The sequence below is a fragment of the Haemorhous mexicanus genome, chromosome 1, assembly GCF_027477595.1.
Source record: "Haemorhous mexicanus isolate bHaeMex1 chromosome 1, bHaeMex1.pri, whole genome shotgun sequence".
NCBI lineage: Eukaryota > Metazoa > Chordata > Aves > Passeriformes > Fringillidae > Haemorhous > Haemorhous mexicanus.
In genome coordinates, this window is record NC_082341.1 from 149178444 (window position 1) to 149198983 (window position 20540).

General features: G+C 42.9%; 1 protein-coding gene and 1 long non-coding RNA gene across 3 annotated transcripts in view; one reads left to right on the forward strand and one right to left on the reverse strand.

Moving 5' to 3' along the window:
* ADCY8 (adenylate cyclase 8) overlaps window positions 1–19690 on the reverse strand; it is a 117982-nt gene extending 98292 nt beyond the window's left edge. For both annotated transcript variants that reach the window (XM_059867173.1, XM_059867164.1), the window contains exon 1: window positions 18723–19690. In XM_059867173.1, coding sequence (XP_059723156.1) covers window positions 18723–19643 — 921 coding nt within the window. In that variant the 5' untranslated portion in view covers window positions 19644–19690. The remainder of the gene's footprint in view (window positions 1–18722) is intronic.
* The window catches only part of LOC132338047 (uncharacterized), a 40938-nt gene continuing 39072 nt past the window's right edge, over window positions 18675–20540 (forward strand). Inside the window, exon 1 of the long non-coding RNA XR_009489345.1 lies at window positions 18675–18813. This is a non-coding gene — a long non-coding RNA (uncharacterized LOC132338047). The remainder of the gene's footprint in view (window positions 18814–20540) is intronic.

Genomic DNA, 20540 nt, shown 5'->3' on the forward strand with positions numbered 1-20540 from the left:
AATATATTTTCCTTCCAAATTTCTCATCATGGCTGCTCTGCTTCTACTTAAAATTATTTTTTGAAAAGTGACCAGAAAGCTCCAATAAAAGAAATTTATATTCCTGTCTTTATTTTTTCCCTCAGTATCTCTTTTTGTTGCTGAATGGGATGATTTGAAAACCAGGAAAAGAGAGAACTCAAGAATTCAATTTTTAGAGTCCTTTCCTAGTAAAACCTTGAAGAACCCCAAAACAAAAAAAAACAAACACTTATTTTCTTAGCTGTCCCTGTTGAGCTGTAAACATGAGACTTACACTTACTTTAGAGAAATCTTGGGCATACTAAAAATAGCTGTTGTCTGACTTCAGTGTAAACAGAATTTCAGGCGTTCTTAACCAAACTGAGAACCAGTGCTAAGACTTTGGGAGACTTCAGGAAATGGAGAGCCCATGAAGATTTGGATGAACTTAAAAGAAAAATTTTAGGATGGCTGGGGATTTATAGAAGGGACCCAGGAGACTTTGTCCTCCAGGGCTGAACTGAACATGTCTTAGGCACAGCAGATGACATGAGTCCCTCAATGTTAAACAGGGATTTTATTGATATCTATTGTTTTTTGATATTTCTCTTAAAGTCTGCTTTATCTCAAGTTTTTTAAGCTATCATTTAGGGAAACCCTGGATAGAAAATAGGGAAAAGACATGGGAACAAATGGAAATGTACCAGACAAAAGCCATGAGAGGTTACAACATTCCAGACCTGCTGGATTAAAACTTTATCTCAGAGAGTTAGGCGAGGACAAACATTTTCCTTTGTGAAACCTGTGGGTGTTGTTCTGCTATTAGTCATGGTGAACGCTTCAGTGTGGTGAGCTACAAGAAGTCAAACTGACATCAAAAGTACAGAGAGTGCTGTGGGAAAGAGTTTATTCAGTCCTTGGCTGACAGAATATACCAGAGACAAATAATGAAGGATTAGGCTTCTCCTGACACTTTGCTAGCAGAGGAGACATATAGTGCAGGATTCATTTTGCACTGACAGTGGTGTGATTTAGGACTAATTCCTTTGAAGGCAGTGGCTTATTCTGGTTTAAAACAAGGATGGGATTAACTTCAAACCCTGATATTTACCGTGAGCCAAATTCTCCTTGCCTGACAATACAAACCATGCCTTTGTTCTCCCTGCTTGTATAAGCAGGAGAAACAGAAACTGGGCTGTTCATGGAATATTAAATAAATGGCACAAAGCAAAACAGCCTCTGTCACTGATGTTGAATAATGAGTCCTGCTGGTACAAGGAATGCTGCTGGAGACTGTTAAAACTTGGTGGACATAAACTAACAAGAGAAGCCCCTCAGATTATTTACATAAGGATATCTGGGTACAGGATTGGATACAACGCACAGCCACGAATGATGTGGACATTTTTGCAGTTTGGGTTGTGTAAAAGAACCCACTCAGGAGCACGGTCAGTCTTTACCTGCTCACACAGAAGCTGATTGTCTTCAAACGGAAATTTTCTTGAGCGAAACAGTGTTTGGTCTTAGTGAGTATTTAGCTCACAGATTTAATATGTAAGTCAATATCACTTTAGTCAGGATACATAAATATTGTGCTCCTAGGAGCACTCAAGCAGACCAGTGCTTGAAAAGAAATTGAGTGTGGTTTTGGAAATGCTGGCATATGAATACTAAGGCTGATAGCACTGTGTTTTGTGGCACAAAACCCATCCCATCATTTCAGCCAGGAATTAGCTGATAAAGTTGATTTCTTACTGGAATTTCAGGCAGGGGAGAGAACATTACTTCTGAGCTTTAAAAAAGAAAACCAAAGACAATCAGTTTTATAAACTGGTCTTCCACCTTGTTAATATTTTTTGAAAGCCAGACAGTTCTAGAAGTTAAACTATGAAAGGGTTGAAGGAGAAAGGTCACAGGTAATGACAGAGTGAGACACTGCATTGAGCTTAATGCTTGATCCAGATTCCATCTGTTTGATGGAGATATTCATCCTGGCCCTGATGGTTTTTTAAGCAGTGTCTTCCAACAATCTTGATCTGTTAGATATCAGAACATTGAAACAAAGCATTTCAGATATCCTAAAGAATCACTTATGGCTCTTCCCTGATAACAATTCGAATATTTTCATATTCCTCCAAGGATGAAATCCATTCTTACTGCACAAGTTCTGCCGCTCAGGCAGTTAGCATTGATCAGATGGTTTCAAACAGAAAAAAAAAAAAAAAAAAGAAAAATGTTCTGTTTTAAAGCAAAATAAGGCCCCAGCCAAGCTCTATTGTTCAAGTTATTTTCTTCTTGTTTAGATGGTATGGTGCTGAAAGGAATTAAAGCTACATCTGTAGACAGCACCATGAACTCACTAGCTGTTGATATAAAGCTGAAATCTCACTGCTGATACTGTACAGTAACTACGTGTGTAACCTATCTCAAACTCTAGGTAGAAACAGGAAAAAGTTCAAATGTCTTCTCAATGTTGTCATCCTCATGAATATTCACATCCATTTGTCAGCATGATTAATCATTATATGAGTACAAGCCTTACATATTTTTCCCATAAATGCACTGTGTAGTAGTATCATAAATTACTTTTTCCAGGCATTTTGGTCTTCTTTCTTACCTTCTGACATGTTCCTATGTAGTATTTTACACAGAGTTTACAAAAAAAGACAAGGACTCTAAATTGTGCCAGTTACTACTTTTAAGGAGAAAAATATTGATTATAAAAATAGAACTATGTGACTAAATACCTCACAAGATGATATTAAAAATACAAATATTGGGGAACAATAGCTGGAGACAAGCAAAATAAATATGGAGAATCAGAATAATTTTATGAAGTGCTATATTTTTTAAAAAGTGTGTGTGTTTCTATATTAAAATTTTCAGGTTTTGGAAGAATTTGGAAAAACCCTAAACTCCACCCTCACATCTTTGATATTTCCCTAGTAAGTAGTAAAGCAGTGCAATTGCTGCATTTCTGAAAACCTCAGACTTTTAGGTGTGGAAATGTCTTTCTTAGGCTAATACATGTCTGGTGGGCCCCAGAAGGAAAAATGTGGCAGCATAGAAATATTTAAGTTTCAGAACACACCTGCAGCATGTGGGAAGCATGTGGCACTCCTCAGCTCCCAGCTCAACTGGAAAACTGAAACTGAAGAGTCATTGCCACTCAGAGATGCAAAATCTCTTCTCTGGGAGGTGTCAGCTCCTGCTTACCTCAGTATTCAATAAAAACTCCTTGCTGGATGGCAAGACATCTGGAAAAATGCATGCTAAACCATACACTGTCAATGTGTGGATCATCTTTAAAATTATTATTATGATGAAAAACTCAGGATGTTCTACCTTTACCTACCACCTGACTTCCACTAAGAACAAGAGTAAGTGTATTTTGCCTGTGTGTTTAATACCATCCTCCCTCTTGAACAAAAAATCCAGCATAATTTGTAAAGTACTCATCTTTTAAAGAGAGTCCTGTGTCTAGCAGGAGTAGAAAAGGTTGTGTGAAAATCTTTCATTAAAGTTGTCTGTATAATTACCCTGAACAACTACTACTGATTTTGTAGTCTGTGAATGAAAGCATTTTGCTGAAAGACTGAATCGCCCTTCACGAGATGAAAAACAGGATTAAAATATCCTGCCAAGGTCAGAGTTTATTGCCCTGGAAGAGAACATTAACCAACAGGTTCCCTTAGTTAAAATTGCCTGCTGCTAAGGCCTTTTTTGTTATTGGAGAAGGAAGGAAATATTTTGTGTCTGTTCCACAGTAAAAGCCCAATTCCCTGTTGTTGTCAGAGCAGGATGCTCAGCCCTAAGGAAGGAGCTCAGTTACTGCAGTGACAGAAAGCATCCTCAGGTATAATGGACCTGTTGTGGCTGTCACACATGGAGAACCTTGGCAAGAGACAAGATGTTCCATGAGCATTCCCAGAGTTTAGGATGGATTTTTAGAGGTAAAGTTAGAGACAGGACTCTTCCACATCTTAATGATGCTCCAGGTACTCAGCAAGCATTAATTAATCTCTGTATTTACTTATTTATTCCTATATTATTTCCATTATTTTCATCTGCACCGCATATCTAGGAATAGTTCTAAAGTCAGCTGCAGTCCCAAAGATTTCTGGGACATATATTTTAATGTACACAATTACTGTAATATTTGCTCAGAGCCAGAAACATCCAGGATAATTCTTATTCTTTATAATTAAGTGGTATATGCATACTTATACAATAGAAAGAATCTAAAATAACACTGCTTCTCTGAATATATTTTTATAGATATATCTGCATAAAAATAAATAAATCAGACCAGAATAATGATATAAGATAAGGAAGATTAAAGGTGAATTAAAATGAGCTGATGATGACCTAAAAGTTCCAATGGACAGAAATAGCCCCTATTCAATCAACAAATTCACTCTTTGGTTTTTTGGCTTTGAAGCTTACATGACTTTATTAGCAACACAGTCCTTCCACCCGTTGTTACTCTCTTGGAAGAGACAATCAGATTCTGTCATTTTCTTGCACCGTCATCAATATTATTGGCTATTATTTGATCCAACATTTCTGTAGCAAACCACAAATATAAATATCTGAAGTTGTGGCATTTCAGGCTACATAAAGGGAAATAATTCAGACTAATGCATCAGCCTCAGGGCAGTAATCATTATATATATGAAATGGTTTACTTCTTTGGAAACTGGGGGTCAGAACACTTTGCATTGTAGTCAAAATTAGCAGCAAGTATCATTTAATTATAGAAAGTTCGGCATGAGAAGACCTTGATAAGTCACCTAACCCATGCTCTGGGGTCCTGGATATTACCTAAATCACTCCTAAAAACTGTCTCTCTAAACTGTTTAATTATACCTCAAGGTAAAACCTTCCAAGCAAAATGAGGTTATTGAAGATACTGTTATTAGGTTGTTTTTTCAAGATTTCTCCTACTATCTAATGTAACTATTCCAAAGAGTAACTTAACCCATCACCTATGAGCGTCATAATCTCTCATAGATGAAACAAAGAGCAATTGATTTCTTCCTCTCTGTAGCAACCCATTCTATATTTGAAAGTCGTCACAGCTACCTCTTCATTTTCCTTTAGAGTGATCCTCTATCCTGAGAAGTAGTGAAAATAAACAGGATCCACTGGAACTGAAAGCAGTATGTTTAAAGATCATCAGTGTTTTCTTAGCAGAAGGTTAGATTCTACTTTTATTTTTTTTAAAGGATAGTTGTTAGATAGATGGATCTGTTGCTCAAAACATTGTTCTAACTTCGGCAGACTCACTGCCTGAGGGTAAACTTGCCTCCAGCTTTCTTTGGCACTTAAGACTGCTGAGAAAGCCCCAGAGAGACCACAGTACACACACACACACACACACACACACACTCACACTTATATCACATCTCTGATCATAAACGTAGCAATCTCACCATGTGAAACTGAGTGGTTGGTACTGGTACAGGAATGTTTTTTTGCTGATAGAAAGAAAGACATGTATCTATTATATTGTTCAAACTCTTCCACTTGTAATATTGCACAGACTACAGAGATCTAGAAAGTGGAGACAGAATTGTTCCCCAAAAGAAGCATGGAGTGAGCATGTGCCTGATGTTTGCTGTAAGATTCTACTATGGCAATGCTTGATGTCATAGATGGGGATGGGGAAGACAAGGCTGCTGCTTTGAGCTTTGAACCATATGATGGGGATAAGCCCACAGAAAAACTCCCATGAAGAAATGAGAGCTGATGACATGTGGTAGACTCTGTAGTTTTAGGTGTATGGTTAGACTTGATGATCCAAAGTGTCTTTGTCAGGAGAAATGATTGCATGATTCTATGACACAGACCTGCAGGCAAGGCCCTCACATGGTCTGTGCAGAAAGCACAGCATGTAAACCAGGTCTCACCCTGTGATCACAGGAAACGTGCCTTGAACATGACCATGTAACCATGTTCAGTATGGATTCCCATGCTACTTCTGCCCTCCAGATCCTCAGTAGGTCTTTGTATCTGCATTCTTGAAACAATACCTGTTCTGCTATAACAGAATAGAAAGGACTTCTGGAGATCATATTGTCAGATCTTCCTCAAAGCAGGATTACCTGCAAGCTGCTTAGGATCTTGTCCTGTCAGATTTTGAATATTCCCAAGAATGAAGACTCCACAACATCTCTAGGCAATCTGTCATAGTGCTCATTCACATTTAGAGTAAAAAAAGTTCTTTTTACATGCATGAGTAAAATTTACTGCATTTCAGTTCATGTGCATTGATTATCATCCTGTCTCTGGGCCCTGCTGAGAAAAGTTTGTCTCCTTACTTTAGAGTAATCTATTAATACATAATTATCAGATTACCATCCCTCACATACCCCTATTCCTTCTCATTCCAGCCTGAACAGTCCCAGCTCTCTCAGCTTTTCCTCATTTGGCAGCTCCTCATAGCCCTTCTCTTGACTAACTCAGGATAGCTAACCATCCATCCTTCCATGTTTTGGAGACCACTAGTTTTGTACAAACTCTGCAAGAAAATCTGGGGGTTTTCGTGTATTTATGTGTTCATGATTTGGATATTTAATTATTTCCTTATTTGTAGGATACTCTAGCATACTCTTTTTTCCTTGTCTGAGATTCCTTGAATTGTCATTCTGTAGTAAAGGGCACTAAGCATTGACTAAACACCTTTCAAGCTCTCTTAAAATCTGCAGCTGCTGAATCCATATTGCTGTTAGCCAGAATATGACAGTTTAATTTCCAGATTATAGTTTAATGATAGTAATTAGAAAAAACGTCTCTTAATTAATGGTGTGCATATTTTCCATTTTTAAATTGCACCTATAAACCATCTTCAGATACACACAAACTTTAGGGACATAGTAAATATTATTTTGACTTGCAAATGTAATTACTGAGCCTGAAAGCAAGTTACAAAAAAAGGAATAAAGCATGAAATTTTACAGCATTACTTTTGCTGAGTATTTGCATCATATAATAAAATTTCAGACCAATTCATGTAAATCTATGAATTGGTCTGAATTTTTAGAAATTTAAATATGAAATCTTGCTAGATATATGCATTGCTTTTAGATTAAAGAAAATCAACTAGGGCAATCCAAATTATAGAAGCCTTGCATTGCAAAAGAAAAACAGAACTGATCTCAAATCCTCTTCCTTCTTGTACACCATCAGAAGTGTTCTTTAATAAATTCACTTGGAAAGACCATTTTTAAACTCAGTGTGGAAGTTCGCATGTTCTGGTGTCATGGAAAGCAATCTGGAAAGCAAAATTCTGTTAACTGCTTGAAGAGGAATGGAGCAACTACCTTAACAATCTTTGTACAAAATCTAGGGGATTTTGACCAACTTAAACTTAGAGCAATCTTTATGTATATGAGAGTTTTTCTTGAGTTTAAAATAATTGACATGTTAAGGTTGATTCTTTTACACTGGTTCTCTAAAGTCACATTGCCTCAGAGAGTTCTGTAGTTAAAATTTTAGATTTTGTTGCTCTGATTGTTGATGATATTTGAAGTAACTGAATGCTTGTGTTACATAATATACCACACAGTGTTATCAAAGAAAAGTGGTTGTCATCAGAAAATGTACCTTAAGAATAACCAGATACAAGTATTTTTACAGGGAAGAAAATAATAAGCCATTGAAGAAATAATTTCTAAGCAAGAAGAGCTATTGAGATTATAAGAAGATCAATATGGGCCTACCATCCTGTACCATCACACAGAAAATAGGAGCACTTCATGTGCACTTCTGGCATTTCTTACAGCCTCTCAGGTGGCTAATGGAACACAGCACACAAAAGCAATTCCATTAGCACAAATTAAATACATGTAATAAATTCTTCTCTTCCTATTGTTGTCAGCAAACTACTATTACTCTCAGGATTGCAAAGAACATGTAAATTGTCCTAGCATCAGTCAGAGTGGCATTTGCCTATATTTTGGAATGTAAAATGTCTTTACAGCAATTTGTTAAACTTGTACTGCCCTTCAGGAAAGTTTCATGTGACTTAAGTTCTTCTTAAGTCTCAAAAAAGAATTTTCACTGGCTCCTCTCAAGGACCTTCAGATCCTTGAGGAATCTCTGGTAAATCTCTCTGACCATTTTGAGATATACTACACCCTTAATGTTTCAAGAATAAGTTACTATAAAGAATCATAGGATTAGTTAGTCTGGAAAAGACCTCTAAGACCATCAAGTCCAACTGTTAACCCAGCTCTGCTAAGTCCATCACTAAACCATGTCCCAAAGTGTCACATCTACATGACTTTTAAATCCATCCAGGGATGGTGACACCACCACTCCCATGCACAGCCTGTTCCAGTGCTTGACAATTCTTTTGATGAAGAAATTTTTCCCATTTTGTAATCTAAACCTCTCCTGGGGAAATTTGAGGCCACATCCTCTCGTCCTGTCTCTTGTTACTTGGGAAAAGAGATCAACCCCCACCTGGCTACAGCCTCCTGTCAGGCAGTTGTAGAGAGTGATAAGGGCTCCCCTGATTCTTCTTTTCTCCAGGCTGAAAAGCCACAGCTCCCTCAGCTGCTCCTCAGACTTGTGCTCCAGCCCCTTCACCAGTTCTGTTGTTCTCTGAACACACTCCAGCCCCTCAATGTCTTTCTTGCAGTGAGGGGCCCAGAACTGGACACAGGATTTGAGGTGTGGCCTCACCAGTGCCCAGCACAAGGGGACAAATCCTGCTCTGGTCCTGCTGCCCATGCTATTGCTGATGCAGGCCAGCTGCCATTGGCCTTCTTGGTCACCTGGGCACACACTGGTTCATGTTCAGGCAGCTGTTGACCAGCACCCCCAGGTCCTTTTCCACTTATATGACACATACTTTTACATCTTCTCAGTACAGGTGGCTGTTAGAGTCACTGATGATCAGGCTAGAATAGAATAGAATAGAATAGAATAGAATAGAATAGAATAGAATAGAATAGAATAGAATAGAATGTTTCAGTTTCATGGGACTTATAACAGCCAGCTGCCTGACTACTTCAGGGGCCATCAAAAGTTATAGCACATTATTAAGGATATTGTCCAAATGCCTCTTAGATACTGACAAATTTGGGGCATTGATCACCTCTCTAGGAAGCCTGTTCCAATATTTTAACACCCTCTGGGTAGAGAAATGCATCCTAATGTCTATTCCCTGACTTCCCTGGTCCAGCTTTGGACCATTCCCACATGTCCTGTCAGTGGATCCCAGGAAGAGGAGCTCAGCAACCCTCTCTCCCCACCTCTTTTCCTCAAGAAGCTGTTAGAGAGCAACGGGGTCACACTTCAGCCTCCTCTTCTCCAAACTAGACAAAACCAGAGTTCTTAACTTCTCCTGATAAGACATACCTTCCAACTCTGAAGAGAATGATGTGGAACCAGGTCTTTAAAGAAAGAATAAAGTTAAATGCATGCATTCCCACTATATTAAATGGATTCATATTTCAACAAAAATGTGCATGGCTGAAAGAAGCCAATGCAGTATTCCTCTTTTGATGCATCATAGATGATGTTGGGATGTTTTACACAAAACTCTCAAAGAAATTGACTATTAGTCACTTATTACAGCAGCTGAGGAAAGCAAATTTTCAAATCAAACTAAGCTCTGAAATGCATAGATATGTGTGGGTCACCACAGACCAATGATTAATTTAGTGATGGAATGGGTATGATCCTCATTCTCAATCCCTAGCTGAAATCTGTGGTGAATATTACTCCTTCCTCAAAAAGAACAAGCATATCTGCATATTAAATTATACTGAGCACAGGTGGGATGATTTCTATGTCTATTATAAACCTGTCTAGTATGCTTATGAAACTTATTAATATTATTGAGCATCGGAGGTACTTTCCCATATGACAAGATGATCATAGGATAAAAGAATGTGTATATCTACATCTTATGCCATTATTTGAATAACTTCCTTGAGATCCAAGTTATTTATTTACCTTAAATCCTATCTCCAGAATTACATAACCTCTGCTACATGTATAGCATGTAATATGATGTAATAGCATGTAATATAATTCAGTTTTTCTGTGCTGATTAATTTTCCTGTTTTTTTACTATTTCTTGTTTGCACTGTGGTGATAGTTATGGATTTATGAATGAGCCTTACTGTGGCAGACCTAATGCAAGGAACACAGAATAGATAACTCTCACTTTGAGTAGTTCTCAGGTAAATGAAGCAGAAGAGTTTGAACAAAGGAGAAATAATATAGTGTCTAAAGATTGGATCAGCCCAAAGACATAAACAGATTTTCAAAATAAAGATTCTGACAATATTGAATGCTTCCATTAATTTAATTAAGAAGAATGTCTGCATTTTTTTAAGGGAAAGGAAAGCAAAGATAGAGGAAAATACAAAACTGTAAAATGATGATTAAATCAAAATTGAAAAATAAAATTGAAGTTAAAAAATATATTATTGAACTCAGATATTATTTCATTTACACTGGGGGCTACTGTTATCTAAATTTAAACTAATGCATCATATAAAATGATAACACCAACATCAGACTATTTGGAAGAAGTACAGTTATTTGTTGTGATTGTGGAAAATAAAATGGCTTGTGTTAGTTTTGATTTTTTTTTGCACTGATATACTTCAGCTGCTTCACAGACTGCAGCAATGGGTAATTAATGAACTTCACAGCCTTCCTCTCTCCTCTAGAGCTAACTGCATGAAACCCTGCAGCAGAAGAAGCTGACAAATGAAATAGCAGCATTTCTTTAAATAGTTGCTAATAAATGCAACTCGTATGACAAGACATTCCTCTGTCAGCCAATGGCTGCTTGCCTTGCACTTCATCCTGTGTACAGTTCCTGATATTTTTGCTCTAGGTTATGCAGCACCACACTGCTATCTCTGTCAGCAGACCTGGCTGTTTCTAGAGATAAGCATGACAGAGCTCATTCAGAGAGATTCCTGGAGGAGCTGGATGTCTACATTTGTGTTCTTTTTCAGAAGAACTGTGGATTCACAGCAAAACTTTCCCTAAAGAGAATCCTGACAAGTCATCTTCATGATTCACCTAAAAATCCTAATATCTATGGCATTCTTTATATTACATTATGTGGGCTTTAAATCAAGTATCTAAATGAAGCTGTTGGAAGCCTGTGAGTAAGTCAGGTCTCAATATCTTAATATCACTTAGAAAAATCTTTCATTTCAAGAAATGCCAGATCCTCAGGATTTTTTGTGCTTGATCACTTTTGATGGTCTCTTCCATCCCTGGTTTGAATGACTGAGACTGCTAACAAAATGCTCAAGATTCACTGCAGCACTAACCTAGTAATTTGCATTCATCTCCCTCCTTGGGTCAGACTGAAACTTTACAGTCCTTTCTGCACTCATGATAGGTACAAGCTGCACTGCACCAAGAACACAGCAAGTGACAGAACTTCTCTTTGTAAGAAAGGCAAGGTGAAGAAAAAATGGCTCATAAGCCACAAAGCAAGGTCCTTGAGCAACTCATTTGCAGACCCACAACTACTAGAGTTTAATTCAGAAGCCTATGATGAATGCCACCGTATTCTTACAGATCCTTGCACAGTATGCAAAAAAGACTCTGCAACTATGAAAGGCAGGGAATATGTCTAAAACCTCAATTTTCCCTAATTTCCATCGGTTTCCCTGATTTACAGAATCACTGTGATGTTTTCCCCTACATACTTGGGCTTTTCAGCACTATGAAAAAGAGGTTCAAAATTCATCATGTCGGAGTGGAGATCAAACTGTACAGTCTGCTCTATAGGAACTTGTGTTCAAGGGAATGATTCAACAACATTATATAAAACACTAAAATGTTGAGTAAGGACACCTCCAGTGATGAATTCCATAAACACTTGGTTACAGAGTAAGTATAATTGTTTTTTAAATTTTTCTTTTTTCACATTGAATCTTAAACTTTTATCTTCACAGAAGAACAGTTGTTTTAGGAATGGGTTTTCTTTGGAAACTCTCTGGTGAGGTAAGAGAGACAGACTTCAATCCCCTCTAGCGAAAAAGGGATTCAAACCTTGGTCTACCACATCCCAGGAATATTTTCATTACCACATTTGTTGCACAGAGGAAGAGCGCAATAACCTTCTCTACTGACTTTGACATTGGACAGGTGCTGTGTGTGTAGTACAACTGCAAAATGTGTTCCAAGGAGAACAGTGTTTGGATGCTGGGTAGGGTAGGCTGCCTGGTAGCTTAGAGTTATTGAGACACTTCATGGGATGCACAGAAACAGAAGCACAGTTAAGGGCAAGAAGGCTGTACTTAGAGAAATGTGATCACATAGTCACAGACACATTGAATGCAAGTTTGGAAGGGACCTCCAGGATCGTCTGGTCCAGCCTTTCTTTTCAAAAGCACAGTCTAGACAAGATGGCCGAGCATCCTGTCCAGATGAATCCTAAAAGTGTCCAATGTCAATCAATCAACCACTGCCCTGGAGAGATTATTCTGATTGCAAATATTTTTCATCTTGTGTACAATCATAATCTCCCCAATAGTTACTTTTACATATTACCCCTCACCTTTTCTATAAGACTCCTTGTAAGAAAGGTCTGATCTTTGTTGCCATCCTTTAAATAATAGAGGGCTAAAATGTCTCCCCTAAGCCTTCTTTTTTCAAGGCTGAACAAACCAAGTTCTCTCATCCTTTCCCCATACATCTGGCTTCTCCCTTCTTTGCTCATCTTTGTGGCCTCCTTTTGGAGTCTGCCCAGCCAGTCCACATTTTTTTTATAGCTGGGATCAAACCTGAACACAGTATTCCAGGCCAGGCAAATGCTGAATAAAGTGAGATAATGACTTCTTGATCTCTGCTGGGGATGTCAGCGGCCCAGCCTCCTGCTGGCCTCCTCTGCCCCAGCTGCACACTGGTTACTCATTCTGTATTTGTTGTCCACCAGGACCCCAAGATCCTTTTCTATAAAGCTGCTTCCCAGCCAGGCACATTCCCAGCATGTGCTACAATCCTGGGTTATGTTTTTTAGATGCAACATCTTACACTTGTCCTTGTTGAACTTCATAGGGTAATTGCTAGCTCACTCTTCCAGACGATCCAGATCTTCCTGCAGGGGGACTCCTCCTTTCCTTACTCAGTTTGGGACCATGGACAAACTTTATAAGGGTACTCTTGAGCCCATCTTCCAGATCACTTATAAAGACATTAAGCAGCATTGAGCGCAATATCGATCCCTTGGGGACCCCACTTGTGAGAGGTTGCCACTTTGAAAAGCAGCCACTTGCCACCACCCCCTGGGTGCTGCTTTTCAGCCCATTCCCCACCATGGCACTGACCACTTGCCCAGACCATTATACATTGTGTGCCTACAGAGATGGAGTGCCAAGAAGGAGCTGAGTAAGGATTTTCAGGTTTGACGTTTTCATCAACCCAAGCATTAATTTAAAAGCATAATTTCTTTTCTTTTTGCTAAATTTCACCTTTTATTTGAAACACTGTAGTTTATCTCATGCATAGCCAGATATTCTGGATATAATGAAAAGGTAAGGAGAAGTTGTTCTATCCTCAACCTTCCCTGCCTTCTGGAAAAAGACTAATCCCTTGAACAGCTCTAGTTTTGCCTTCTTCTCTTTCCTATTCCCATGACACCATTGAAGTGCTGAGAAGTGCAGTAAGAAGCTGAACTGGAGATGTTTATCCCCTTCAGACTTCTGTACAGGCTAATAAGGATCATTCAAACATGATCTGCTGTTAACTGTGAGCTCTAAGTGCAGCGCTCTGGTATGTGATTATTTTGCATTAGATGTTGCTGTTTTGGAGCACATGCCTCTTTCTAGGCCATGAAAAACAACAAGCAAGCAACAAACAAACCCTTGAAGGCAACCTAGAAGTGTCTTGACAGCAGAAAAAAAAATCATATCAAATCTAGCAAGGTAAGTTGTAGTGAGAGCAAGCACACTGACTGTTGTAAGCTGAAATTCACTGATGAAAGCAGGTTTCATTCATGGTTTTGCCTGAGTTCCTATATATTGGAGGCAATTAATCATCAAATTGTAAATATACTTAGTGCATTTGCCCTACTTAGCACAACAATGATGCAGCTACTCCAAAGAAAAGTGTATCCAATTCTAATCTAATTAAGCTGTGACCCACTGATACTGGTCAGGTGATATTACAGGATATAAAAGGAAAGCACTTCGTAATCCAGTCTAAAATCACACACTCAGTTTATAAGTAGCCCACAAAAGACTATGGCAGAAAAATGCATAGCAAATAATGCTACAAAAGCAAACATGAGGAGAAAGGTTGAGTGATTCGATACTGCTTCTCAAATGGTAGCTAACTTTGAAATGTCCTTATATTTTACAGATTGGATATATTTTCCACAAGCATTTAGCTTGTGGAAGAAAATTAGAAATTTTGAAGAGATGAGTCTGATTTTGCATATACTCATACTGATATCTATGATCAGATTTTGCAAAACATGCAACTGAAGCACGCATGCAAAAGCTGTCAGTTTCCATTGTACAATTACACAGATTTATCTCTGTAGGGCTCCTTGTGACTTCATAAATTCTGCCTTTCCCTCTATTAATAACACACAAGATCTGGGGAAAAAATAAGCAAGGAAAAAAATAATTCACAGCACTGCCTAGGCTTGGAAAGATAGAGGGAAAAGAATGAGTTTACCCAGTCCTATTATTATCCACTTTAAGGTTATTTCTAAATGTGTTTTTAAAGTTTTATTTAATATGCATAATTTAGGACTTGGTTCTGCAAGGTATCCCTTATATATGTGATTTAATAATGAGAGTAGTCTTACTGACTGGTGGAATTTGCTCATGTGAATGAAGAGTGCAAAGGCAGAGGATTAAAATCCAGAGGATGTGTGTAGCTTACATAATTTCAAGCCTGTCAAAACTCACATCTATATTATCATCTGTCTATGTTATATAACATGAAAGAGCTCTGAGTTGTTTGTTCTTCCCCATACGCCTGAAACACATGTGGTCTTTGAAATTTCTGATTGCATGCATTGTTACTCAGGAAAAAGTAAAAATAAACACAATGCAAAAAAAATTGTTCATTTTGGGGAAGGTCAGAGACAAACACTACCCCATCATGGTGTCTAGCCAGGAACACAAATTCATACACTGCACTTGTTTACCATTAAGGCCTTTTATTCTCATTTGCTTCCTGACCCAATCTTTAATCAGTATCAGTGCAGGCTTTATCTAAGTCATGGTGTCAGTCTCTTTTTCATGGTTCCCCTCAAGCTGAGCAGCAGCACGTTCCTCAGCATTTCAGGCTGGAGTCAGTTTGGCTTAAGAGTGATCATATCCCCCCAGAAATACCCAACACTTAGGATTGAAATTAGTGAGTTTGGGTTTTTGTTCTTGTTACTTTACAAAAAACTAATTTCAAGCCTTTCTCCTTCACCTTTTTCTAGGATGCTAGGGAAGAAAAATCAGGTGACATCTTAAGAGTTACTGCAAGAAAAAAAAAAAAAAAGGTAAACAGAATAAATTATTTGTATTCATGATAATCCATAAAAACTACAACAAATAGTGAACCAGGAAGCAGTACTGCATGCTTGTATGCAGCATTACTAATGGTTTGGCCTGCTTGTAAGCAAACTTGTCAGTGAAACCTAAACTTAACTAAGAGGTTGGGGGAAAACACATCAAAGCACTTGATTTTCCTTTTGTGTAAACTGTCACAGCACTATGAGTTTAGATAGATGTATGGCTGATGTGTGACTGAGAAGAGATCACAACCATTTTGCCCCTGGATGCTAGTAGGTACAGTACTAAATTGACCCAAGACTTTTTTTTTTTGGAATTGAATTCAGTATTTTCCCTGTATGAAATCTAGATTTAAAAAAATCAGTAGAAAACCCATTGTTTGTAGCATGATCAGAGTTTTACCATCAGCTTTTTCTTTCTGTGCATACTTTAATTCCTGTTATTTGTCCAGTGTAAGCGTCTGTCTGCATCCTGAGGCAGAGCAAGATGCTCGCAGATATTTCTACATAATCAAATAGTTCATTTAGTCTTGTAAAGCTTCTTTGAAGGGAAGATGCTGTCTTTTATCTGAGAAAGTAAGCCTTGTGATAAAAGAGAATGTTTTACCTGCAGGAGGAAGAAATCTTTGTTGGCCCGAAGGTTTCTACCTAACCTTGATGACACAGTCATTTAAATGATCTGTCTTCACCTGTGAAGCAACAGTTCTACATCCTTCATCAGCCTCAAAAGCCCTCATCCACTAACGCTCGAGAGGGCTCAGCAATCCTCTGCCAAAAGTAAAAAAATGGTGCAACGCTAGAAAGTGCCTCACCCGGGCACCAGGTCCGGGTCCCGGGGTCCCAGGGCCGAGCCCATGCCCGGCCTGCGAGGGGAGGCCCGGGCGGGTGAGGGCCGTGGGGCCACTGGAGGGAGGGAGCCCCGGTCCCCACGGGGCCGCTGGAGGGAGCTCCCGGTTCCTGAGGGGCCGGTTCCTGAGGGGCCGCTGGAGGGAGCCCCCGGTCCCCAAGGGGCCGCTGGAGGGAGCCCCCGGTGCCCACGGGTCGCTGGAAGGAGCCCCCGGTCCCTGCAGGGCCGCTGGAGGGAGCCCCGGTCCCCACGGGGCCGCTGGAGGGAGCCCCCGGTCCCCAAGGGGCCGCTGGAGGGAGCCCCCGGTCCCCAAGGGGCCGCTGGAGGGAGCCCCCGGTGCCCGCGGGTCGCTGGAAGGAGCCCCCAGTCCCTGCGGGGCCGCTGGAGGGAGCCCCCGGGCCGTGCCGCGCCGCCTTCAGCACCGCGCGGGCGGACAGCACTCAGGGCCGCGCTCCGCTCATCCCCCGCGCTGCCCTCCGCGCCCGAACCAGCGCCTCCCCGATCCCTCCGAGCTCCTCCGGCATCGGGTGGGAGCCAGCCCCGGGGCGGGGAAGGGTCCGGCCTCTCCCGCAGGGGCCGGAGGCAAAGGCCGAAGCGACGGGCTGTGTTAAGTGGTCCCTGGGCAGCCGGTGTAAATCAGAACCGACGTGTGAGAAGCTGCATGCATCCTGTTAAGGAGATTTATATATGTAGTTCATGAAGGCAATCATCTGGCTGGTAATCTCTCATTGTGCATTGCTCCAAGGCAGTTTATTCACACAACTGCCTGCAAAACACAGATACTAGTATCTCTCCTGGGAAATGTGTGTTGTGTGTGTGTGTAGCGGCTAAACAGCTGTGATACTGGTGCGTAATGAGATAGCAGCACATTACTCACAGCTCCAGGAGAGGACATGGAAGTAAATTAAGAAATCAGCATAACTCACACAGCTTTTGACCTGTCACTAACAACACCAGCAGTGCATGGGAGTAGGACACTGCGTGTGGCTGCAGTTCATTCATTGGCACATCACCAAGGGCTGGGCAACAACTCCGCTGCAGCCTAATTGTCTCACAGGGCTCAGCCAGGCACAACACACCGGGGCAGCTTTTCCCAAAACAGGATGAGCCAAATCCCTGGGACATGAGGTGAGGCAACCCACAGCTAACAAGTGCATGTAGTAAGGGCATGGGCAGGAGTGGGCAGGGGTTTCAGGAGAACCAGTGTCTAAGGAAGGAAGATGTGTCCCAAGAATCATGGACATCAAACTTCCAGGTGCAGGATCAGTCATTTCCCAGGTGCACATCCCAACACTCATATAAATAACATGCCACTAGCAACAAATTCCTCTGTACTCTCCCTCATTTTTGGATTATCTGACAGTATCTCCACCCTTTTCTCCCTGATTGCGTTGAGCAAGCCAAATGGAGATGATAATCTGCTATGAAATATTGATAGCACTGAGATGTGACAGTCAGGAAAGGGAGGGAAAAGGGAGCAGCAAGAATCTCCAGGATTAAGTTGTCCTAGTTCCCACTATTTCTTGCCTTGCAGGGATATGGGGAGTTGATGCATTCTTGCTTTGCTGTGGAAGAAGTCATCTGTGTGTGAAGTCAGGAGAGACCTGGTTTTAACCCCTCAGACCTGTCCTGACCAGTGCTTCTCAGCAGTCTGCACCACACGACACCATGTAACCAGCACTCTGTCCTAGACATCACTTGTAAGGATTTAGCATGACATTGTTTGCCCTTTGACCACCGGCAGAAAAGGCTTCTTAGTGTCCTCTAACACGGTCTAGGATCTCACACCAAATCTCCCAGGGAAGCTTTGCTCTGGCTTCACTGAGTTTTTACTGGTTTCTCCTTGCAGAAGAGCAGCATGCTTCGCTCCTCTTCCCATAGCTCAGATCAAGCTACTCTTCACATATAAAAATACCAGTTGCCCCAGCAGATTCAGAGTTAAAAGGCATGAGCAGTAAAATGGGGGCACTGGGAGAGCTTGGCCAAGACAGAGTCATCTCAAACCCCAAACCACTGCTGGTAGTCATGGAGGGGAATAATAAATGACCCATCCTCCCCCCTTGCCCCAGGAGCTTCTCTTCCCACTGCTACTTCAAGAGACAGCAGTGTAGTGAATACAAGCGGAGGGGACAGGGTGCTTAGAAAGTCCCAACTCCCAGCTTGAGGTGAGACACTGGGATGGGCAACGGGAGACTGCAGAATAGGAGATAAGAAGGTTGATTTTGGCCTATGCTCTCCCCTCCAGGTAATGAACTTCCCAGCGCCTGATTAAAAGGGAAGGGATCTTTTGGGACATCCCCCCACAACTCCTCTCACTCAGGGTGATGGAGAAAGAGGACTGTTCCCACCCTCTCCTCACCACAGTACCTGGTTAAGAGAAGTCACGGCAAACCTGGGGATAACCAGTTGCATGATGAGCTGCAGGACAGAGGTGACCAGTCCAGCCAGGATGGCCCAGGTGAGTGGCAGTGGGAGCATGCTGTAGGTAGCAAAAAGCGTGAAAAGCACATAGCCAATGCCGTCCCCAAGGAGGCCACAGCCCAGTCCGGCCGCCAGGATTTGCGTGGCCATGGCCACCCAAGTGACAACACCACTGTACTGCAGGTAGGTGTATGAGGTCGTGTCCTTCCTGACCACCACTAAGGCACAGATCACCACCTCAATGCCAGTGAAGAAGCCCAAGAGGATGCCCTTAATGGGGTCCATGGGAGCAGAGGCCAGGGTCAAGTGGAGGAACAGCAGAGTCAGCTTGGTCAGCACGTCCAGGATGTTCATGACCACCTCAGATTTGCGCCGTTGACCCAAGAAGTAGCGCTGGTAAAGGCGCTCTAAGTCCCGAGACTTAAAGGAGTTGCGGAGAGTGGGGAAGATCACCCCGCGATATGTATAGCCCCAGTTGAGGAAGAAGTCGGAGTTGCTGGGGGCACAGTCCAGGGGCAAAAAGCCCAAGTCTCCACTACTGCTTGTGCCCTCCGGGAAGACTTTTGTGCCTCCGTTGTTGTGGCGCTCGCTGCCCAGACTCCGTCCGGCCGACTGCCGCCGGAGGTGGTGCGGCGGGTGCGGGTGGTGGTTGGGGCAGCAGGTCTCGTCGGAGCTGAAGCCTTTGCCCCCGCCGCTGCTGCTGCCGCCGCTGCTGCTGCTGTGCTCCTGGATGAAGCGCTGCTCGGTGATGTGGCGCACGGCCGTCTGCCACAGCAGGCGCTGGGGTCTGCCGCTGCCGGGGGGAGTCCTGTTGATGGTGTAAAGTTCATCGCTGTCGCTCAAGCACCGCACCTCCGAGAGCTCCATGGCGGTGACTGGCGGGGGGCAGAGCACCGGCTGGCGGGGGGAGGGGGGCAGGGGCGGGGGGGCACCTACCGTCTTTGGGGAGGGGAGCAGGGGGAGGGATGGAACCGCCGGAGAGGAGGGAGGGGATGTCGAAGGGAGGGGATGTCGAAGGACGGGTGGCGGCGGTGGGGTGGCGGTGCTGGGATCACATTTATAGGCAGGTCCCTGGGTCTGGCGGTGCTGCTGGCGGCGGGGCTGGTTGGCCGCCGGGGTCCGGGGGGCGGCTGCGCCGGCTTAGCGCAGGCGGCCGGAGCCCCGTGCCCGCTCCCGCGGCGCCCCGCGGAGCCGCATCCCGCTGAGCCCGGCTGCGGCGCAGCCCCGGCGCCCCGGCGGGCTCGGTGCGCGCCCTCCTTGGAGCGGAGCGCAGAGGAGAAACCGAGCCGCGGGTTCCGAGAGGAGGTGGAGCAGGGAGGAGCGGAGCATCTACGGGCGCAGACCCGCTGCCCGGTGGGCGATCCTCGGCCCCAACCGGAGGCCGGAGGCACGGAGGGGTGGGGGCAGCCGCCTTGCAGAGCCGGTCACAGCGGGCAGCTCCTCTCTCCGGGCATGCCGGGGCTCCGCTCCCAGGTCTGCTGCCCAGGAGTTGCTGTAATTTTCGCGGCTGCGGTCAGCGGCAGCGCTGCGAGCTCGGGCAGGAGGGGAGAGGCGGCCAGGTCTCGGGCATCCTCGGTCACGGCGCCAGAGCCGCCGGCCGGGGGCTGCCCGCCCGCTTTCCCCCGGCGGGGGGGCATACCCGTGGCTCACGGGGCGCCTCTGTCCGGGGGGGAATCGGGGCTCCCATCCATCGCAGACACTCGGCTTGCTTGGCAACGGGGAAAAAAAGGAGGGAAAAAAAAAAAGAAAGAAAGGAGGAGGAAA